The sequence below is a fragment of the Vombatus ursinus genome, unplaced genomic scaffold (assembly GCF_900497805.2).
Source record: "Vombatus ursinus unplaced genomic scaffold, bare-nosed wombat genome assembly UNPS02014802.1, whole genome shotgun sequence".
Classification (NCBI taxonomy): Eukaryota; Metazoa; Chordata; class Mammalia; order Diprotodontia; family Vombatidae; genus Vombatus; species Vombatus ursinus.
The window spans coordinates 4925286-4944830 of record NW_020954580.1 but is presented as its reverse complement, the minus strand read 5'-3'; the positions used below and the strand labels follow the sequence as shown (position 1 = coordinate 4944830).

The 19545-nt window shown below is 50.1% G+C and overlaps 1 protein-coding gene across 1 annotated transcript in view; it reads left to right on the top strand.

Moving 5' to 3' along the window:
- The window catches only part of ASIC4 (acid sensing ion channel subunit family member 4), a 21442-nt gene extending 2241 nt beyond the window's left edge, over nt 1-19201 (top strand). Inside the window, exons 2-10 of the mRNA XM_027873863.1 lie at nt 13998-14142; nt 14561-14688; nt 15076-15238; nt 15462-15518; nt 16843-16996; nt 18276-18367; nt 18478-18557; nt 18836-18940; nt 19088-19201. Coding sequence (XP_027729664.1) covers nt 13998-14142; nt 14561-14688; nt 15076-15238; nt 15462-15518; nt 16843-16996; nt 18276-18367; nt 18478-18557; nt 18836-18940; nt 19088-19201 — 1038 coding nt within the window. The remainder of the gene's footprint in view (nt 1-13997; nt 14143-14560; nt 14689-15075; nt 15239-15461; nt 15519-16842; nt 16997-18275; nt 18368-18477; nt 18558-18835; nt 18941-19087) is intronic.
- The last annotated feature ends 344 nt before the right edge of the window (nt 19202-19545 follow it).

Genomic DNA, 19545 nt, shown 5'->3' with positions numbered 1-19545 from the left:
ATCAGCCACAAGATGGAAATGCAGATGGTAGTAGAAGTAGGGTTCTCCATGAGGTTCTCCACACAGACCCTGCTTCAACATCAATAGGACACATGCCCCAAATAGACTAATGTATCCTATCATGGTTGCAGTCAAATTTGGACTCCTCCACTGCTATCCAGAGGGGACTATGTGCCATGGGACAATTCTGAATAGGGACACAGATCAGAGATGTCAACCTTCTTGACCATGGGCATAAGCTGAGGCAGCCACAGGGAAGAAAGGACAATGGGGTGGGGGAGGAGGAGAGGTTTGTTAGGCAGAGAGTGGGTATAGAGTGGACAAAGGGGATATCCCTGCTTCGGGTGGGGGATATGAAGAATGAGCTGGAAAGGGGCTGTTCAGGGAAATTGAGGCAGCATGCTAATCCCTGAGCCTTATCTCTCTGCAGAGACTGGGAAAGATCAGAAGGTGGGATATAGAGTTGGGAGGGGGGAAAAAGGGGGGGTCACAATTCCCTGCGAGGTTCCCACTCATATTTGTCATCCCCTGGGGTAAGATTCCTTTGCTCTCTCCCTGCTCCCCCCCCCCCCACAAATCGGGGAGGAGCAGAGACTGGTCCCAGCAGGTGCTGAAGGGGGCCAGAAATCAATGGAATCTTTGTGCCTACTGAGCGGGAGTTTGTATCTCAAGGCCTGAGGGGGATGGGAGGGGGGAAAGGGAGGAAAAGGAAAGGGAGGGGGAACCAAAGAGGGAAGATAGGAGAGGAGATGAAGAAGTCAAGGGGAGAGAGACAACTGGAGTAGAGGAGGAGGGAGAGAAAGAGGTGAGGAGAGAGAGGAGAGGAGTAGAGTGGGAGGGAAAGGAAAGGAAGGGAAAGGCAAAGACAGAAGAGAAGAAGGAAGAAGGGAGGGAGAAAACTGAAGGAATGAGGGAGAACAAGGAGAGATTTTTTTTTGCTGTTCTCTGGGAAAGGAGAAGTGGCTAGAGCATTTGGAAGCAGGGGTATCCCCTATTTAGGGTCAAGGAAGCCCATGTGAGGAATTCCTTTGACTCTTAGGTCTGGTCAGGGTGAAAGTGATGGGGGAGGGTTGTATGGAGGGTGTATTTCTTTTGGGTCCTTTTGATATTGGATCATCTAGTGACATGAAGATCATGGGAGTTTGCAGGAGTGGCTACAAGACTGTAAGGCCTGGATGACAAGTGGCAGACATGTAGGGGAAAGCCCATTCACCTTTGGAGATCCACTGTCTCTTAGCACTGTTTTCCTCCCTCTCCACTCCCCAACCCCATTCTCCTCTCTTTTAGAACTGGAAATCCTGAATCTGAGCCTGATTTTCACATTGGTAGGAAAATTATGGGATCCGTGATGGGGATTGATCAGTGACAATTATAGCCTCTAGAATGGGCATGGGTCCATAATGGGAATGGGGTCTGTGATAGGGATGGATCTGTGAATGATGAAGGGAGGTCTGATATTGATTGGAAACTGTGCAGTGAGATGGGTCAGCCAGTTGGAGAAATGGGTACTAGAAGGGGGTTATTGTCCTGTTTTTTTCTCTTCCCTTCCTTGATCCCTCCTTCCCCCCTCCCCACAATGCTGTGACCTTTCCTCTGGAATCCAAGCTAATAAATGTCACATTTTCCAGCCTATTTTTACTTTGGGTAATGCTCCCTCCCCCAGTCCTCTTCAGCTGCTGCTCTATCTAGCTGCTGCTACCACTTCAATCTCTCACCCCCACACTTTGTTACCTCCCCCACTCCCCCAACTCATTTCCCATCTCCCCACTTACTTTTCCCCTACATCTCCCCTCACACACTTTTACCTGTTCTCACTCTTACCCATAATCGCTGCTACTTACTCTCCCTATGTAGTCTTCTCCAAACACTCTCAAGCAATGAAGGAGGCACCAGATATTTACCAAGCATCCACTACATGCAGGAGCCCCGTGCCAGACACTCTGAGGGACTAAAAAAGAAGACATAGTCCCTGCCCTCAGGGAGCTTACAGCCTACATGAATCCTAAGTGAAATAACAATGAAAGACAACAGATGGTAGAGTATAAGCGATGTCATGAAGCAGTTTATGATTAATCACCAAATGACGTTGACACTCAGTAAGTGCAATGAGTTCAGAGAAGGCAGAGATCTTGTATAGGTTGGGAAGGCCTGGGAAAGGTTCACCGAGGAGGCAGAAGAACCAGCTGGGCCTTGGGGGATGGAAGAGATGGGGATAGGCAGACAGGAAATCTCTTTCTGGGTAGGGGGGAGGCTTGAGAAAATGCTTCCTCCCACTCTGACACTCAGCTCTTTTTACTCTTCCCTTTTACTAACAAGGCATAATTCCAATGGAATCTACCCTCTGTCCATTGCTCCTTCAGTGACTTCTATTGCTTGCCAAATATCAGGATGGGTTTGGTGGAGGGACTGTTGTTTGCGTTGGGGTGAGACTGAAATTTAAGGTATAATAATAATACTAAACATTGATATAGCACTTTCTATGTGCCAGGCACATAAGCTGTGTGCAATTATTATCTCATTTGATCCTGATAACTCTAGGAGATAGGTGCTATTATTATGGTCCCCATTTCACAGGTGAGGAAACCTGAGGCAAACAGGGTTAAGTGACTTGCCCAGGGTCACACAGCTAGTAAGTGTCTGAGGCTGGATTTGAACTCAGATCTTCCTGACTCCAGGCCCAGTGCTCTGTGTACTATGGTGCCACTTACCTGCCCCTGCAATCTATGCCTGGGAAGATGGTTGAATTTGTGCATGCCAGTCCCTTAAAGCACATTCCTAGGACTCAGTCAGGATTCAATAGGTATTTTTAGAATTAATAAATCAAACAATAATGATAACACCACCTTTTCCTCCTATCGTACTTCAAGGTTTGCCAAACATTTTCCTCATCACAGCCCAGTAAGGTGGGTAGGGTACCACATATCATTATACCCATTTCATGGATGAGGAAACTGAAGCAAGAGAGGCCCAGTGACTTGCCAAAGGTCCCATAGTTAAGAAGAGGTGGAGGAGGTATTGAAACCCACGTCTGCTGACTTCAGTACAATATTCTTTCTGTTGCGCCACGCTATCTTTTCAAGGGAAGCTAGGTGGTATAGTGGACGGTGTGCCAGGCCTGGAGTCAGGAAGACCCAAGTTCAAATCCAGCCTCAGACACTCACTAGCTGTGTGACCCTGGGCAAGTCACTTAACCTTGTTTGTCTCCATTTAGTTGTCTGTAAAATTAGCAGTATCTCTGTCAAGAAAACCCCAAATGGGGTCATGAAGAGTCAGACCTTACTGAACAAGTCTTAAAAGATAGATGACTTCCAAATTTTTAAGGAGCCCGGTCCATGGCTGGACCAGCATTCTAATCTCTGAGATCCGTTGACGTTGCCTTCAAGAACATAGGGTCACTTCTGCATCTTACTGAGGCCTTGGAGTAGGACTAAGAGGGCCAACTCACAGCAATGACATACCTCTACCCAGAATTTTACACTTAAAATTTACACCTAAATTATATCATCTAATTCTCATAGCTACTCCATGGCACAAGTATGATGTTCATTTTGTAGATGAGGAAACCCCAGCTGAAGATTGGGTGCCCTGCAGGGTCCATACCTCAACAGAACAGCAATGAGGGATGGAGCTTTAGACCTAATCTGTGTCAGGTTTCCCAGGAGGGTAAAAGTTTCATCAGTGTGGTGATGGACTCTAACATGGGGAAATCTTGTAAACAAGATTTTGAGGGGCTTGGGGGTGGGGTGGACTTCTCTTGGTTTTAGTTTCTATAGCCATAAAATGAGGGGGTTGGATTAGATGGATGTAAGTTCCTTTTAGTTTCTGAATGATCCTTTTCCTTAGGTGGGAAAACTGAGGCAGGGAGCAGAGTGAGTTTCTCAGAAGTGATGAGTTCACAATCAATGTTAGAACCAAATGGACTCTGGAGTGGGGTGGGGGGTGGGGGGGGTCAACAGATCTAACCCATTTTACAGATGAGAAAAATAGAGGCTCAGGAGAAGCAAAGTGTTTTGCCTAAGGTCAGCTGGCAAGTATCCCAGCCAGGATTAGAATCCAGGTCTTAGGACTCCAAGAACTGCCCTCTTAGTATGTTATTGGAGGCTAATCAGACACCAGCTAGGGCAAGAGAAAAAGCTGCCTGCCTCTTTTTTCCTCCCTCCCTGACTAGGCCCCCTTCCTACCTACATTCTTTTACTTTCCTCCTTTGACTGGCATGACTGTTAATCACTCACCTGGTTCTCCTTCCTCTCTGCTAATCAGGCACAATTAGACAAGGCCACTTCCAGCTGGGCAGTGCCCTGTGACTCCCCCTCTTACCATAGGCTCCTTCCCCCACCTTTCAGGTCAGCTCCAGGACAGAGGAGACTGACGCCTGGTTTGGGGCCCTTCTCCCCCAACTTTTAGGTCCCCTAAGATCTCAATTTCTTTCTTTCCTCTGTATGTCATTCCATCGGGCAGCCTTAGACCCTCAACCTCAGGCCAGCATTGAGACAGAATGTCTGACTCTCTGCCCTGTGTTCCCTTTTACTACCCTAGACCTTACCGCCTTTTCCTGGTCCCCCAATATCCCTCTGCCTTCCCCACTGAGGTCTGCTGGATGCCAGACAGGGATGCAGAAGGCTGCTGGGCCCTGCCTGGTCTGTCAACCTGTCCGGCTGCAGCTTTTTTTCCAGGTCCCTGTTTTCTGCTGGATGCTGTCCCCTCCCTCCCCAGCCAGTCCCTCCCCCCTTTCCCTCCAGGGATGCTGCCTTCACTTTCTTGGATCCTTCTCTTTGCTATAACCCCAGCTGCACTCACCCCTCTTTTATGGGGCTCCCTGCCAGGGTGGGATGGGGGTGGCATCTTTTGAAGGGAGTCAAACACCGAGAGTGACCCTATGAGGTCTGGATTCCTTATTGTTGGAGGGGATCAGGGACTGGAGGGAGACCTGCCTCAGAGGGTGGGAGGGGGCCCTGCGGAGCCAGCCCTGACTGGGTCCCACTCTGCAGAGGCCCCCGCCGGCCTCTTCATTAATCAGGAATCAACCGGGAGCCCAGCTCATTATCAGCTCAGCTCCTCTGTGGAGCTGCCGGAAGACGCTGATTAGTGTTTGTAGCAATGCTCCTGGACCCCCGCCCCTGCTCCATGTCACTCCTTGCACTGCTCCCCACCTGCTCCCCCCCCCGCTACTTCCTGTGCAGAATTAACTACCCAAATTGTCTCCACCCAACCCCCCTCACCCCACCCCACCTCCTCCCACTGCAGTCCCAGGCCTGATTTGTTAGTAACATTATAAGATCTGGGCTCGGGGGCAAAGAGGATCGGGTTGGGGGTTGGAGTGGAGCTGGAAGGCTGGGGCGGGGGGGAAGATTTAGCTTGGAGGAAGGAGCAAGGTTTTGGCAGGGAATACTCAGGTCCCGTCTGTGATTTGGTATCCAGTGACGCAGGGCAGCTAGGCTGCGGCCGCTCGGAATCATATCTACTGGGGGCTGAGGGGGTGGGGTGGCCAGTGGCTTCCAGGAATGAGGGAATGAGGGGGAGCCCAAGGCCCAGGGAGAAAACCTGTGGTTCCAGCTGCTTCCTGAATGACGAGGATGATGGGGCTTCCGTCAGCCAAGTATTCCCCAGTCCATCTCTGAGTCTCTCTGATCTGTCCAGCCTCCTGCCGGGCAATAACCAGGAGGGAAGGAGGGTGGTGGCTTGAGCCGTAGAGGCTGGCCCAACGAGGGGGTGGGGGTGGGGATTGAGTAGGGAAAAGACCTACCTGGCATCTCCCATGATCAAGGCAGGGTCAGTTTGGGGTGCTTACACTCAGCAGGTACAGTCATTCTGGGCTCTTTCGTGGACCCACCATCCTGAGGGAGGGAGGATGAATCTGAGAGAATGGATGATGGATCTGGAAATGAGAGGGGTGGGGAGCATGTGGGTGGGTCTCTGTGTGGGGGTGTGGGGTAGGATGGAATGTAAGGGACCCCGTTAGGATGGAGACAGGTAGATACTTCATGCAGGAAGGGTATGGGTGAGGTTTTTAGGGATGAGTGTGGGCTGCGATCTCTTTTTTTCCCCTCCCCAGTGTTAAGGATTGGGAAACTAGGTCTCCCCAGATGAGTGTGGAAATCCCTCCCCACCTGCCCCGGCCTTTTCATGCCCCACTGTGGCCTGAAGATACACAATTTTGGCTATCCAGGTTGGAGGGGGGAGCAGCCCCAGCCCCAGGGAGAGAGACAGGCTGCAGTGAGTGAGTTCAGGGAAGAGCCACGGGATGATTAAGAGGAAATGGAGGATTGATTTAGGAGGAAAGATTAAAGCAGCTAAATCCGTGGCGCTTGGCTCAGCGGTGACTAAGCGTGGACAGGATAATAGCTTACAAATGTGTGAAAGGTGTAAATACCAGGCAGGGGGAGGGGAAAGAAAGCGGCTTGGCTGGGTGGGGGAACAGAAGGGACTGGGAGCCATCTTCTAGGGGGGCAGCTTCTGGACCTGTGGCCCTGAGATGGGTCAAAGGGGATAAGACTAGCAATCAGCTTGTGTAAGAGAAGGAGAGACAGTTCTCTGGGCTGGGGAGATAGTGGGAGCCCTGGACAGAGCTGCTTCCCAGTAGGGGGGTTGCCAAGTGATTCCAGCTGTCCGCCACCTTGGCCTCTTGACCTCATGAGCAAATGAAGGGAGCCCTGGTTCGAGAAGCTGGACGAAAATACTTATCCTCCCTCTTGCCTTGTCCTCCTCATCCCCATAGCTCCCTTATGAACTCCAAGATCTCTGTCCTTTCCTCTAGTCCTGGCCTACCTCTTCTCCCCCTTACTCAAACCCCCTCCCCCAACACATACATCCTGGTGTCTGTCCTGGCCATCGTCTTTTCCCTTCGAGGCCTCTTAACTCTCTCTCTCTATGAGCCCCCGCCCCCCCCCCCCACTGGCCGCTGTGGAAGCCTCTGGCGCTTCTTGATCGGAGGTCACTTTGCTGAGGAGCTGGGAGCCTGGGGAATGCAAATGAGGTAAACCCAGAGAGGAGAGAAGAGAAGGAGAGGAGACAGGAGGGAGGGCGCTGCATGTGTGATGGATGTATGCCAGACCATGTAAGTGTACAGGAGAGAGGGGCACAGTAAGTATGTGTGTAGGGCTGAGCGGGCGTTAGGCATGCTGGCTTGAATGGGAGCAGGACTGAGTGGATGGACCTAGGGGTGTGGGCTTATAGGGGGAGTGGGGCATTCTTAGGTATGGGTGTCATTAGCGGGACTGAAGTTTTGCTGGGCTGTTATGTGGGACTATGTGGATGTGGGTGTTGTATAAGGTTGAATGAATGTAGGGGTGTGGGGTTGTGTAAGTGTAGTTGTGTAGAAAATTATGTGGGTGCTGGGGCACGGAAGTATGTGAGTGTGGTTGTTGAGGCTTGCATGAGTTTAGTTGTATAAGGCTAAGTGGGTTCAGAGGGGTAGGGCTAGGTGCATTCAGGGATGAGTGGTTGTGTGGGTACAGAAGGATCCTGGACTGACTGGGTGCTGAGGGGGTTAGGGTGGTGTGTGTGTTTAAGGCTTAATAAAAATGGGAGTGTGGACAATCTTGGGAGTGAAGATTCCCAAAATGGAATCCTGGCACTCCATCTTGCCCCTGTACTCTTTCCATGCTATTACCTCCAAGAAGCAGAAGGGGACACACCTTTCTCTCTTGAAGGACAAACTATATCCTACCCTAGATGGACCCCAAAGTCTCCCCCATGGTCAGCCTTTCCTCTCACTGACCTCATTTTGCACAGTCTGACATACTGAAGGTGGCTGGTGAACAACCTAAGTAGGGTGAGTGAATTTCAGAAAGGGGATCATTTAGAGGAGAGGTCAATGTGAAGAAAATGGATTTTCTCAGCTTAATAGTAGCTTTGAATTTGCAAGGAACTCTTCACTCCACAAACCCCATCTACTTCCCTACCTCCATCTTGGAGATCACAGGCCAGTCCTTGGGTCCATCCATCTTAATCCTAGGATACCTCATTCCCCTGTCCCCTAATTTCTTGGCTGGCTCTAGTTGGGTTTCACTGGAGTCAGCTTGGATGTAAACTCTATCTGCCCCTCCCCCCCATCATCATCATTGTCATCTTTTGTCATCTTCACCCTCTGATTTTCCTACTCAGATTTCCAGTTCCCACTTCTCTTTTCTAAAGCTCACTTTGCAGGTAACAATAGTGCTCCTGCTACTACTCATAATTTACATGTGTATGAAAACAAAGACAGTTTCTTCCAAGACAAAATTACCCCCATGGGGGTGGGGGGCCCATTGGGAGGAAGAAGGCAATTCTTTTCCTTAATATTGGGGGATATTGGGGTAAAAACTGAGTGTATGTGGGTATATGGGGCTGTGAATATGGATGGAATCCTTCTCTGCCTGGATGGATGATGAGCATGTTGGAAAAGGAGTTCCTGTCAAGGATTGGTGTCATTTAAACACTAGACCCAGATGTATCTTGGGAAGGGTGTTAAGTCCTCTCACTGTAATTAAACACCTCATCCTTTATTCTGATCAGCCTTATTCTCTTGAGTTCTCCTGTCTGTCCCCAGAGAAGTGGCAAAAATGAATTGGGGATGAGGAGAACTGGGGATCTGGAAAGCTCAAAAAATCTTAGGGACCCCATCTGCCCAGAATCTCAACTCAAAGGTGCCTAAAATCCTCACTCCAACCCAAAGGAAAAGGTGAACATACTGCCACCCCCACCCCACCCCCAAACCTACCATTCCTATTCCTTACAGGTCTGAAGGATTTAGGCCCCAGAGCTGGGGAGAGAGAGTGAGGGTCAGAAGCCAAGAATGGGTGCAGCTGGATCCTTGATGGCGGCACTGGGGCTGGGGGCAACTAGAGAAGTATGAGCTCCTTGGCTGAGGCAGAATGCCCAGAAGGCAGCTGTGATAAAGCCCAGCCAGAAGATTAGCTCTGGGATTAGCCCAGTCTCTGCAGCTCCCTGGCTGCCTCTTATCTCCAGGAGGTTCGGCCCCCTCTCCCTACCAAAGCTCTGAGCCCTGGCCCCACTAATTGCCTGTTAACCCCGTGGGCACTGTGACTGAAGGGAGAGAGAGGAGGCGGGACATTAGGAGAGCGAAAGCTCCACTGAGGGCACAGTGCAGAGGGAGCTTTCCTGGGAAATGGGAGCCCAGTGGATAGATAGAACCCAAGGGACTGATACAGCCGTGCACTGAGTTTAGCTCAGGACAGATCTCTCCAGATCTCAGATTACTATCTCTTGTTGCAGAGTGGGGAGGAGGGAGTTGGGAGGCTGGGAAATGTGCCTGGGCTGTCAAGGGGAAGAAGGGAGGAGTGTCAGATACCGAAGGGCACAGGCTAACGGACAGAATTAGGAAGGTGGACAGGCAGAGGCCAGGGGGTCACACAGACAGACAGACAGCAGAGGACCAGAGGCCAGGGAGACAGACAGAGCAGAGGTTCATAAATCAGAGAGACAGAGAGCAGAGGGTCAGAAATTAGGGTTAGGGAGCAGACAGAGAGCAAGGATATGCAGTGGCAAAGGAGAGACAAGTAGGAGAGAGATGTATGCAGAAGGAAGGAGATGATGGTACATACTGGAAGGCGAGGGAGAGAGAGATGAGAAATCAGAGGAAGTGAGGACAGTGACCAGGGAACTGATGGGGAAGAGAGGATCATTTGACTTGGGCTCCATTTTTCATCCACTGGCACAGGACCTTGTACCAGCACCATCAACTCCTTTGCTTCACCCTCCCCCTCTCTCCATCCCCCCCTCCCCATCCCAACCCTGGGCAGTCTGTGGCAAAGGAGACAAGGGCAGCCACTGAGATCTTGTGGGACGGAGTGGCCGTGCCGTCTCCATGGAAGAGGCAGCTGGGCTGTGCTGCCACCGGAGTTCTGCCACTTAGGAGCTGGTGGCTCCACCCGCTGCCCAAGCCGCCCCGGGGGCTGTTTCCGGGGCAACGATGTGGTCTGCCTGGTAGTCAGTATCTTGTGGGGGGGGGTGGGGGCTGGACGGGCAGCTTGGCCTGTCCAGCTCCTTCCCTGTAGACTCCCCTTCCCTGGCCCCTCTCTATCCACCCCCACTTCTCTTTCAATCCATTTCCTCCAAGATAGAGGGAGGTGGTGCTGGGGGTGGGGTGGGAGGGGAAAACACAGGAATATTTAAGATCATAGGCTCATAGGGTTTAAAGCTGGAAATCATCAGACCCAACTCCAGCATCCTACAGAGGAGAAAATAGGGGGTGGTGGGGGAGCAAAGGTGATATAAACTGGCTCAAGTAGCAGAGCCTGAACTTTCTCTGACCCTTCTGCCTCCAAATCTAGCCTTTTTTTTTTTTAGCCTGATAGAACCAATGTGCCAGAGTTCTGGGGTAACCTGCACAGGTTGGGTGGGGTGGTGGTCGTGACTGGGTCGGTCGTGAGCTGAAGAGTCTCTGGGGAAGGACGGCAGAGTCAGGCCTCCCGTTCCTCATTAAGCTTGTAGAGGATGGGCAGATATCAGTGTTTGTGTGGGAAAGTCTGTGGGCACAGCCTCTCCCCTCCCCTCTTCATCCTTCCTTTCCTTTCCTCTCCTGAATTTAGGTAGCATTTTGGAGCCTGAGCACATAATGTGGGCTCCCTATATATGCCCTGACTAATTGATTGAAGGGGGCCATAGCCAATATGCACACTCCCATCTTGGCTTCCTATCACCTACTAAGTAAAGTCCAAAATCAGCGTAACATTCAAGGCCTTCCCATGCCTGCTGCCACCCTTCCTGTCTGACCTTATTTCATGACTTCCTTCTACACACCGTAGATTCCAGCCAAATGGAACCAACCACCCCACAGCCCTGTGCTTTCCCCTTTCTTTGCCTTTACTGGTGCTGTTTATTCTCTGTGCTTGGAATTGTCTCCCTGATCCAGTCAATTGAATTCCTGCTCATTTTTTATAGACTGACACTTAAGCCACCTCCTCCAGGAAGCCTTCCCCCAAGTTGGTAAAGATCTCTCTCTGCCCTCCAACCTCACAAAGCACTTTTTTTAATGCCCCTAATTCACTTGTCATGTATTGTTTTGTATGTAGTTGTTTATCTAAATTTGCATGTCTCCCAGGGCCTAGCATAGGGCTCTCTACATGCAATAAATAATGTATAGTCAGTTGAACGCATACTTAAAGGAGAGGGGGAGGAGCAAGGGAGGAGTGAGGGAAAAGAATGAATGGAACTGATAAAGGTAGAGAGGGGGGCAGCTAGATGACACCATAGAGCTCTGGGCCCAGAGTTGGGAAGACTCAATTTCTTGAGTTCAAATCTGGCCTCAGACACTTACTAGCTGGGTGACCCTTGGCAAGTCACTTACCCCTGTTTACCTCAGTTTCCCCATCTGTAAAATGAGCTGCAGAAGGAAATGGCAACTGCTCCAATATCTCTGCCAAGAAAATCCCAAATGGGGTCACAAAGAGTCAGACTACTACTAAAACAACAGGCTGGGAGGGGATTGGTCAAAACGATGGTCCTTGCTGGGTAATGGGGAATGGTCTAACAGAGACTGACGAAGGAAGGGCAGTAAGAAGGGATGGAAGGGTAAAATGCAGAAGGTATGGACTTAAGGTTAGAGAGAAAGGAAGAAGAGTGTAATGGTCAAGATTCCAGTCACTCTTTTCTCACTACAGTGAAAGGTCAGTCTGTTCCTAGGAACCTACTTGAGGTGGGCAGGGGCAGTGTCATACTGAAGTGAGAGGATGGATGTAAAGCATTTTGCCAATCCTAAAGCACCATGTAGATGCCGGTTATCGCTGTAGTTATTATTATTATGTTTTACCAACAGTCTACCACGGGCCTCCAGTCTGGTGATGACTTCACTACCTGATCCTTCTATTGCATTCTTGCTGAGCTTGAGCAATGTTTATGGAGGGATATAGGGGTGTGCTGGTAGATGTTTAACACTATATATCCACCAGGGGAAAAATGTATGCACACATGCCTTTAAGATTAATTAGCATTATTAACATTTTCTCCATTACCTTCTTGTCTAAACAATCAGCAAAATAATAGATCAAGCCCTAATGTGTGGTGATTGATTTTTGAGGTATCGCTACTAGCATTGAAAATTTAACAATGGACTTTCCAGTTGGGTAGAGTTGATTGTAGCATGTCCTTGGGCTATGGGATGGAATCCAGTGGCAGGATGTGTTGTAGGGGACATGGAACACCTAGCAGCCAGTGCTGGGGAAGATAAGGCTGAAGCATTCCGCTGAAAGAGGTTGATTATTGGGGGGGAAGGCTCTCTACTTGCATAGCCACGACCGCCACTTGAATTCAGGCTCTTATCAGCCCTCTCCTCTACCACCCTCCCAATATGTCTCCCAGTTGCCAGTATCTCCCCTCTTCAATCCATCCTTCACACCGCTGCCCAAATAATCTTTGTAATGCACAGGGCAGAACATGTCACTTAACTATTCAAAAATCTCAGGCTCCCCATTACCTAAAGGACAACATACAAAATGCTTAGCTTGGCATTTAAAGCCCTTCACAATCTGACCCTGCCTTACCTTTCCATGCTGATTTCATGGGATAACTCCACATTCAGGCCAAGCTAGCCATTCTCTGACCTTGCTTTGCCTTCTCCTGCCTTCAGGCATTCTTTTTTTTTTTTTTTTTTAGGCAATTGGGGTTAAGTGACTTGCCCAGGGTCACACAGCTAGTAAGTGTCAAGTGTTTGATCTGAGGCCGGATTTGAACTCAGGTCTTCCTGACTTCAGGGTTGGTGCTCTATCCACTGTGCCACCTATTTCCCCCACCTTCATGCATTCTTGTCTAGACTGGCCTCTCCTGATGTCTTTCTTCCTCTTGAAACCCTTCTCTAGATTCGACCCAGCTCAGGGGCTGCTTCCTCCATTGGGTCTTCCCTGGTTCCCCCTTCATCCCATTCCTCAGATAGCCCTCCTTTCCCTCCTCATATTTTTCACACTATACCTGAGTCTCTCCCTTGCACTTATTTTTGGCACTTACCACTTTTTTCTGCCTTGTCTTATACTTACAGAAGTAGGGATCTGATCTCGTCCCCCCTGGTCATTAGAAGATATTAATCACTTGCTCTATTGAGGGTTAGGCCTGTGTCCCTTCTCATATTTGTATTCTCATCTTCTAGCACAGTGCTGTACTTAATAAATCCAGCATGTTCTGTTTTTGTTGCATTTGTTGAGGTTAGGGATGTGAGGCATTGGAGCTGATGAGCAGACCTTTCCCTTGGGTTCTGGGAAGGTGAACGAAGGTGATTTCCCAAGGTGTCCCTATTGATGCATATAAATATTAATATCATGGAGGGTGGTGGCTAAGGGAAGCATGGTGCTGTTGGGTAAGCAATAGACTTGGACTCAGAAGAACGGGGCAGGGGATAGGAGCTGGATCATTGCTATAGGGAAATCCTAAATGAGGGAACTCCCGCTACCACTGCAAGCTCCTGCCTTCTCTGCAGCTTAGAGTTGCTTACAGCAGAGGTGTTTCCCCTACAGCAAAATACACACCATCTACTGGCTTCCTTTCTTCCCCATTCTTCGGTCCAGGCTCAGTTCCCTGGTCCTGCAGTTCCCCTTCTCTCTGTCTGTGCTGTATCACTGCCACCTGGTGGATGCTGGGATAATTCCTTGAGCATGGAGAATAAGAGTGCAGAGAATGGGGGTGGGTGCAAGGAAATTTGGAGGACAGATAAGAATGTGGGGCAAACTGGAGGAGCCCGGCTTTCCCAAAAGAGATGTTGGCTTCTCCCTTCTTCTCAATGGCTTTTATTGCCTCAGCCCCAAGTAGGGATGGCAAGCGCTGTAGTCAGTGGATACAGCACTGGGTCTGAAGTCAGGAACACCTGAGTTCAAACCCGGCCTCGGACATTTACTAGCTGTGTGACCCTGGGCAAGTGACTTAACCTCTGTTTTCCTTAATCCACCGGAGAAGGAAGGGACAAACCACTCCATTATCTTTGCCAAGAAAACCCTAATGGGGTTCAGATACGACTGAACAACAATAGCAAAATACTTTCCATGGTAACCTCCCTTTCTCACCTTTTCCCCTAGGTATATACTCGTTATGGAAAATGCTACACTTTTAATGCTGACCCCCAGAGTCCACGGCCCAGCCGGGCAGGGGGCATGGGCAGTGGCTTGGAGATCATGCTAGACATTCAACAGGAAGAGTACCTGCCCATCTGGAGAGAGACTAGTAAGAGAAAGAGATGGGGGAGTTCCCCCCACTCTTGATCCTTGCATTGGTGGTAGGGATGGGGTAAACCTTGGGTTTATATAATGGTGGAATGTTGTGTTAGGGGTGGGGGTGATTGAGAACAACTCAAGAAAGAAAGAGATCGAAAGTTGCTACATCTACCAGAGCAAGATTTCTGACTGGGGGCTCATAGTCAAATGAAGCAAATTTATTTTTTTTTAAATGCTCAGAGCAGAGAGAATAGATTCACTGGAGTTTCAGTTAGGTATCTCAAGTCTTTGAGAGGAGACGTGGGAACAGCCTCTTTAGGGGTTATTGTGAGGGAGCAAGGAGGCTGGCCACTGAGCCTGGACCCCAGAGAACCCCAGAGCTCACAAGAATTTCTCGTATCACCATCTCTGGGGTTCTTTCCCCACAGATGAGACGTCGTTTGAGGCTGGCATCCGGGTTCAGATCCACAGCCAAGAGGAGCCACCATACATCCATCAGCTCGGGTTTGGGGTGTCTCCAGGTTTCCAGACATTTGTGTCCTGCCAGGAGCAGCGGGTGAGCATAACAGGGAAGAAGGCAAGGGTAGCCGACATAGGATTGCTTTACCCTGAGAAACTTCTGAGCATTCTGGGTTCTCCAAACCCAGTCTGCATCTGCCTGCTTTGGTAGAAGGGTCTAGGATCTGAGGAGCGAGGTTAGATGTAAGGGGTTGTAGGCTGTGTTTTAGGGATTGGGCACACGAGTTGAATTCCTGGTTTTGACCTCTCAGTAGCAGAAAGACTATAAAGTCAGAAGACCTGGGTTCAAATCTCACCTCTGATAATTATTGTCTGTGTGACCAGAGCCTCAGTTTCCTCATTTGTAAAATGAGATTGGATCAGAAGGATTCTGAGGTCCCTTCCAGTCCTATTGTGACCCCATGATCCTTCTTTTCCTTCTCAGCTGACATACCTGCCCCAGCCCTGGGGTAACTGCAGGGCTGAGAGTGAGGGAGGGGAGCCGGAACTCCAGGGCTATGCATCCTACAGTGTCTCAGCCTGCCGGCTGCGTTGTGAGAAGGAGGCTGTGCTGGCACGCTGCCATTGCAGAATGGTTCACATGCCAGGTGGGTGCCCTGCCCACCTGAACTACCCTTTCCCTTGCCCTTCCTTTCCTCAGTAGCTTCCACCACAGGTGTGGAGGGGGAGGGCCCTGCATTTGTGCATGCTGGTGTGTGCATGTGCACGCGCGCGTGCGTGTGTGTGTGCGCGCGCGTGTGATCAGGAGGGTAGGGCTTGGATACTGGGGAAGGGACTGTGGACTCCAGGGACAATCTCCTCTCCCCCTAGGCAATGAGACCATCTGCTCCCCCAACATCTACATTGAGTGTGCAGACCACACTTTGGGTAGGTGCTGCCTTCTTCCCTCTTCTTCCTGTCTCTATCTCCATTTCTCTAGTTCCCCATTCTCCTTTATCCCTTACCTATCTTTCTCTCTATCTCATAGAATCATGGAATTAGAGTCATCCAGTCTGATCCCTGCCTGCTGGATCAATCTTCTGTGTACCATTCTTGATAATTCAGCTTTTGCTTGACTATTCCTAGTGACGGGGAGCTTGCCACCTGATAGGGCAGCCGATTTCATTGTTAGATAGCTCTAATAGAAGCTTCTGCGCACCTATTGAACAAAAATGGGCCTCCTCTTAAATTCTACCTGTTGGTTCCAGTTTTATCCTCTAGCACAGAGTAGAATGAGTTTTATCTCTCTTTCACATAATAGGCCATCAGATATTTGAAGACAGACACATGTCTATCCCTAGTTCCTTATCACCCTGGCCACCTCATCTATCTTTCTTCTCATTCTGTATCTGCAATCTTCCCTTCTATTGTTTACCCTGCCTCCCCATTAGCCTAGAACCCCATCTCCCCATCTCCTCTCCATCCAATCTTCCCTCAACCGGGTCCTTCCTGAGGTGGGGGGTGTCTAAGTCTATGGGACTTTGAGTTTGAGACTCTGGAGTAGAGGTAGTGTGGAAAGTATACTTGACTTTGCAAGTCAGGAGACCTGGATTCTAGTCCAGGCTCTGCCATTACCTTACTGTGTGACTTTGGACAGATATTTTAGCCTTTCGGGGTAAGTGAGAAATCTACTGTTGGAGGCATTACCCAGCATCCATATGGGGCAAACCCTGTGTGACCATCCAAGCCCCTCTCCTGCTTTCTTTTCCTAGCCAACTTTGCAACATGTGAAATTATCTCTCTCCTGGCCTGGCTCCCTCTGTCACACACTAGCTCTCATGCACCGGCTCCCTGAGTCCTGCTCATCTCCTTTTCACACAGTCTGGCCTTAACCTGTGTATCTAGCAGTCCATATGACACATTTGCCACAGTGGGTGAGTCTTGACTTGTCACTGAAATCTGGCCTCTTCCTGGGCTAGCTTGGGGGGTACATTTGGAGGATCCAGACTGCTCAAAAGTGTCTCAGGGTGAGGCAGTCATAGGTTGGCTACAGTGGGAAGGATCTTAGATCATTAGGATTAACTTGGCTGGAAGGCATAGACTTGTCACTCCCAATGCAAAGAAAACAGTATGTAGACCTTTGTTTGGGGAGGTCTTTTTCTTGTGACTACACCTGTCTGAAAGGACTAGTATACCCCACCTCTGCCAACCTATTCCCCTTTGAAGCTCTTATCTTCTCTAGCCCATCCCAGATGGAACTGTTGTGTTGCAGACTCTCTGGGTGGGGGATCAGGAGGCCGCTGTGCTTGCCCCATGCCTTGCAATCTGACACGCTATGGGAAAGAGATCTCCATGGTTCGGATCCCCAACCGAAGCTCGGCCCGATATCTGGCCAGGAAGTACAACCGAAACGAGACCTACATACGGTACAGGGGTGGTAGTGGGGTCAGGTATGGTGAGGAGGCATGGGCTGGCTGCAAAGACCTGGAGAGTGCTGAGGGTGTGAGGTAGGGGTGGAGGAATCATGGGGAGCTACAAGAAGACATGCACCCATCATGGTGCAAGGAGTGGGGCAGGGAGGGAATATAAGGATAAGGGTGGAGGATGAAGTGGTACTGGGGCACAGAAAAAATAAAATCGCCGTATGTGACCTGCATCCAGGTCCCCTGCCCACCACTCAAAACCAGGCATATAATAGGCATGTAATAAAGGTAGAATTAATTAAAATAATTAATTAAAATAACACATCCACCAAGTATTTATCAAACACCTGCTCCGTATAAGACAGGGTGCTAAGGGTGTGAATGAATGAATGCATAAATGAATGAAGGTGTGGATAATACACAGGTGAATAAGATACAGCCCCACCCTCATAAAGTTTACCATCTCATTGGGAGGGCAAAACCAAAATTAAATGCTAACTTCACAGAATTGACTAAACACTATAGAAATTGAGAGGAAAGAGATTGCCGTGATAGTCAAGGAAGGTTTCGTGGAGAAGGTGAGATTTGGGTGGACCTTGAAGGATTTAGGTAGGCAATGGGGGAGGGTGTTGCAGGGAGGGGGACAGCATAAGCAATGACAGGGAGGTTTGTGATCATGCTGTATTTGTAGCATAGTCAAGAATGAAACAGAGGGTGTATATTGGAGTACGGTGGGAAGTATGGTGCCATAGAGACATTGGCATGGGGCCAAGTTAGAGGGGGCCTTGAATGGTAGGTTGAAGAGTTTGGACTTCATGTGTTGAGTAGAAGGGGGCCAATGTAAATTCTGGAATGGATGCGGTGGTATTGGAGACAGTAGGGATGAGGAGGAATAAGGATCATCCATCCACTTATCAGAATTTTAAGGGGCCTTAGAGATCATTTAATCCAATACTCTCCAAGGGTTAAGACAGGGGACTTCTGAGACATGTGTGAGTCTGTTCTCTGGGAGCATGGAGGAAGTTCCACATCTCTGTTTTCCTGACATTATGAAGACACAAGCCCCACCTGGGTGATCTCTGAGGGGAAAGTGGAGGCCACCAGCTATTTGCTCAGAACACCTGCAGTGGCTGACCTATCATAGCTTCCAGGGATATCCGTGTGCTAGGGTCGGTTTCCCCTGCATCCACTGTGTCCCTTGCCAATCCACCTGACGCCCTGCCCATGTTCTCTGCTCCTCCCAAACTGCTTCCTGTACTGAACCTATGGAATGTTTCCACAGAGAGAACTTTCTGGTCTTGGACGTTTTCTTTGAAGCCCTGACCTCTGAGTCTGTGGAGCAGAGAGCAGCTTATGGCCTGTCTGCCCTCCTGGGTGAGACCTGTTCCCCCTGACAGTGCCTCAGATGGTCTTGCAGGCTTTGCCCCAGGCCTGGCCTTCTAACCACCTGCTCTTTTCCTAATTCGTGCTATTTCTGCCCGTAGGTGACATCGGAGGTCAGATGGGGCTCTTCATTGGGGCCAGTGTCCTCACCTTTCTAGAGATCCTTGACTACATCTATGAGGCAAGGATGGGAATCCTGGTGGGGAAGAGTGTCCAGATCCTTTAGGGCTAGGAGGGTGAAGGCCTTAGGGGAAGTACTGAGGGGAAGTCAGTCATTGGGAAAACCTGAGCAAGTCAGTTTTTTATCATGGGGAAACCAGGCTGTCCTGGATGTCCTCACTTCCCTGGGCCTCAGTTTCCTCACCTGTAAAATGAGGGTCCCCCTCAGCTCAAAATCTATGATCCTATGATTTCCCTAATCCACTGAATCTACTCCCCTTTCTCCTGAACCCTAACAAGGTGTCCTGGGACCGGCTGAAGAGGACATGGCGCCGCCCCAAGCCACCCCTTAGGACCTCAACAGGAGGCATTTCTACCTTAGGGCTACAGGAGCTGAAGGAGCAGGTAAGGGTAAGCATCTGAGAACCTGTGGCCTGCCCCTCCTCACCCTCTCTGAGGAATGTCCTAGTGTTGAGCCCCCACCCCACCAGACATTATGAAGGCTGGGCTGCTCTTACTCTGACTACTCACCCTCTCCCCATTGCCCTGCAGAGCCCATGCCCAGGACGAGGCTGTGCTGAGGCTGGAGGGGCCAGCAATCTGCTCCCCAACCACCACCACCCTCATGGTCCTCCTGGCAGCCTTTTTGAAGACTTTGCCTGCTAGGACAGTGCTCTCAGAGGAGGGAGACAAGCATCTGGGCCCCTCCATGGTTGCACTTGGTGGAACCAGGGACCTCTGCCCCTCCCCCTTGGGGAAGAATACAGTGACTTCCAGGGGCTGGAAGGGCCAATGGGCGCTTCCAGGGAGTGGCAGGAAAATCAGCTGCTGCCCCTCACCTATCCAGTAGCCCAGGGTCTGGCTGTCAGCTTCTTTCTTTCCTGTCTCCCTACTTCCCCTCAAATTCTCACTCCCAGGAGCCCAGGCTATCCCACCATAGCCTAGGACCCCACTGAGGGCTGGAGAGCCAGGCCTTGGACTGGTTCAAGACCAGGGTAGGGAGTGTCCCT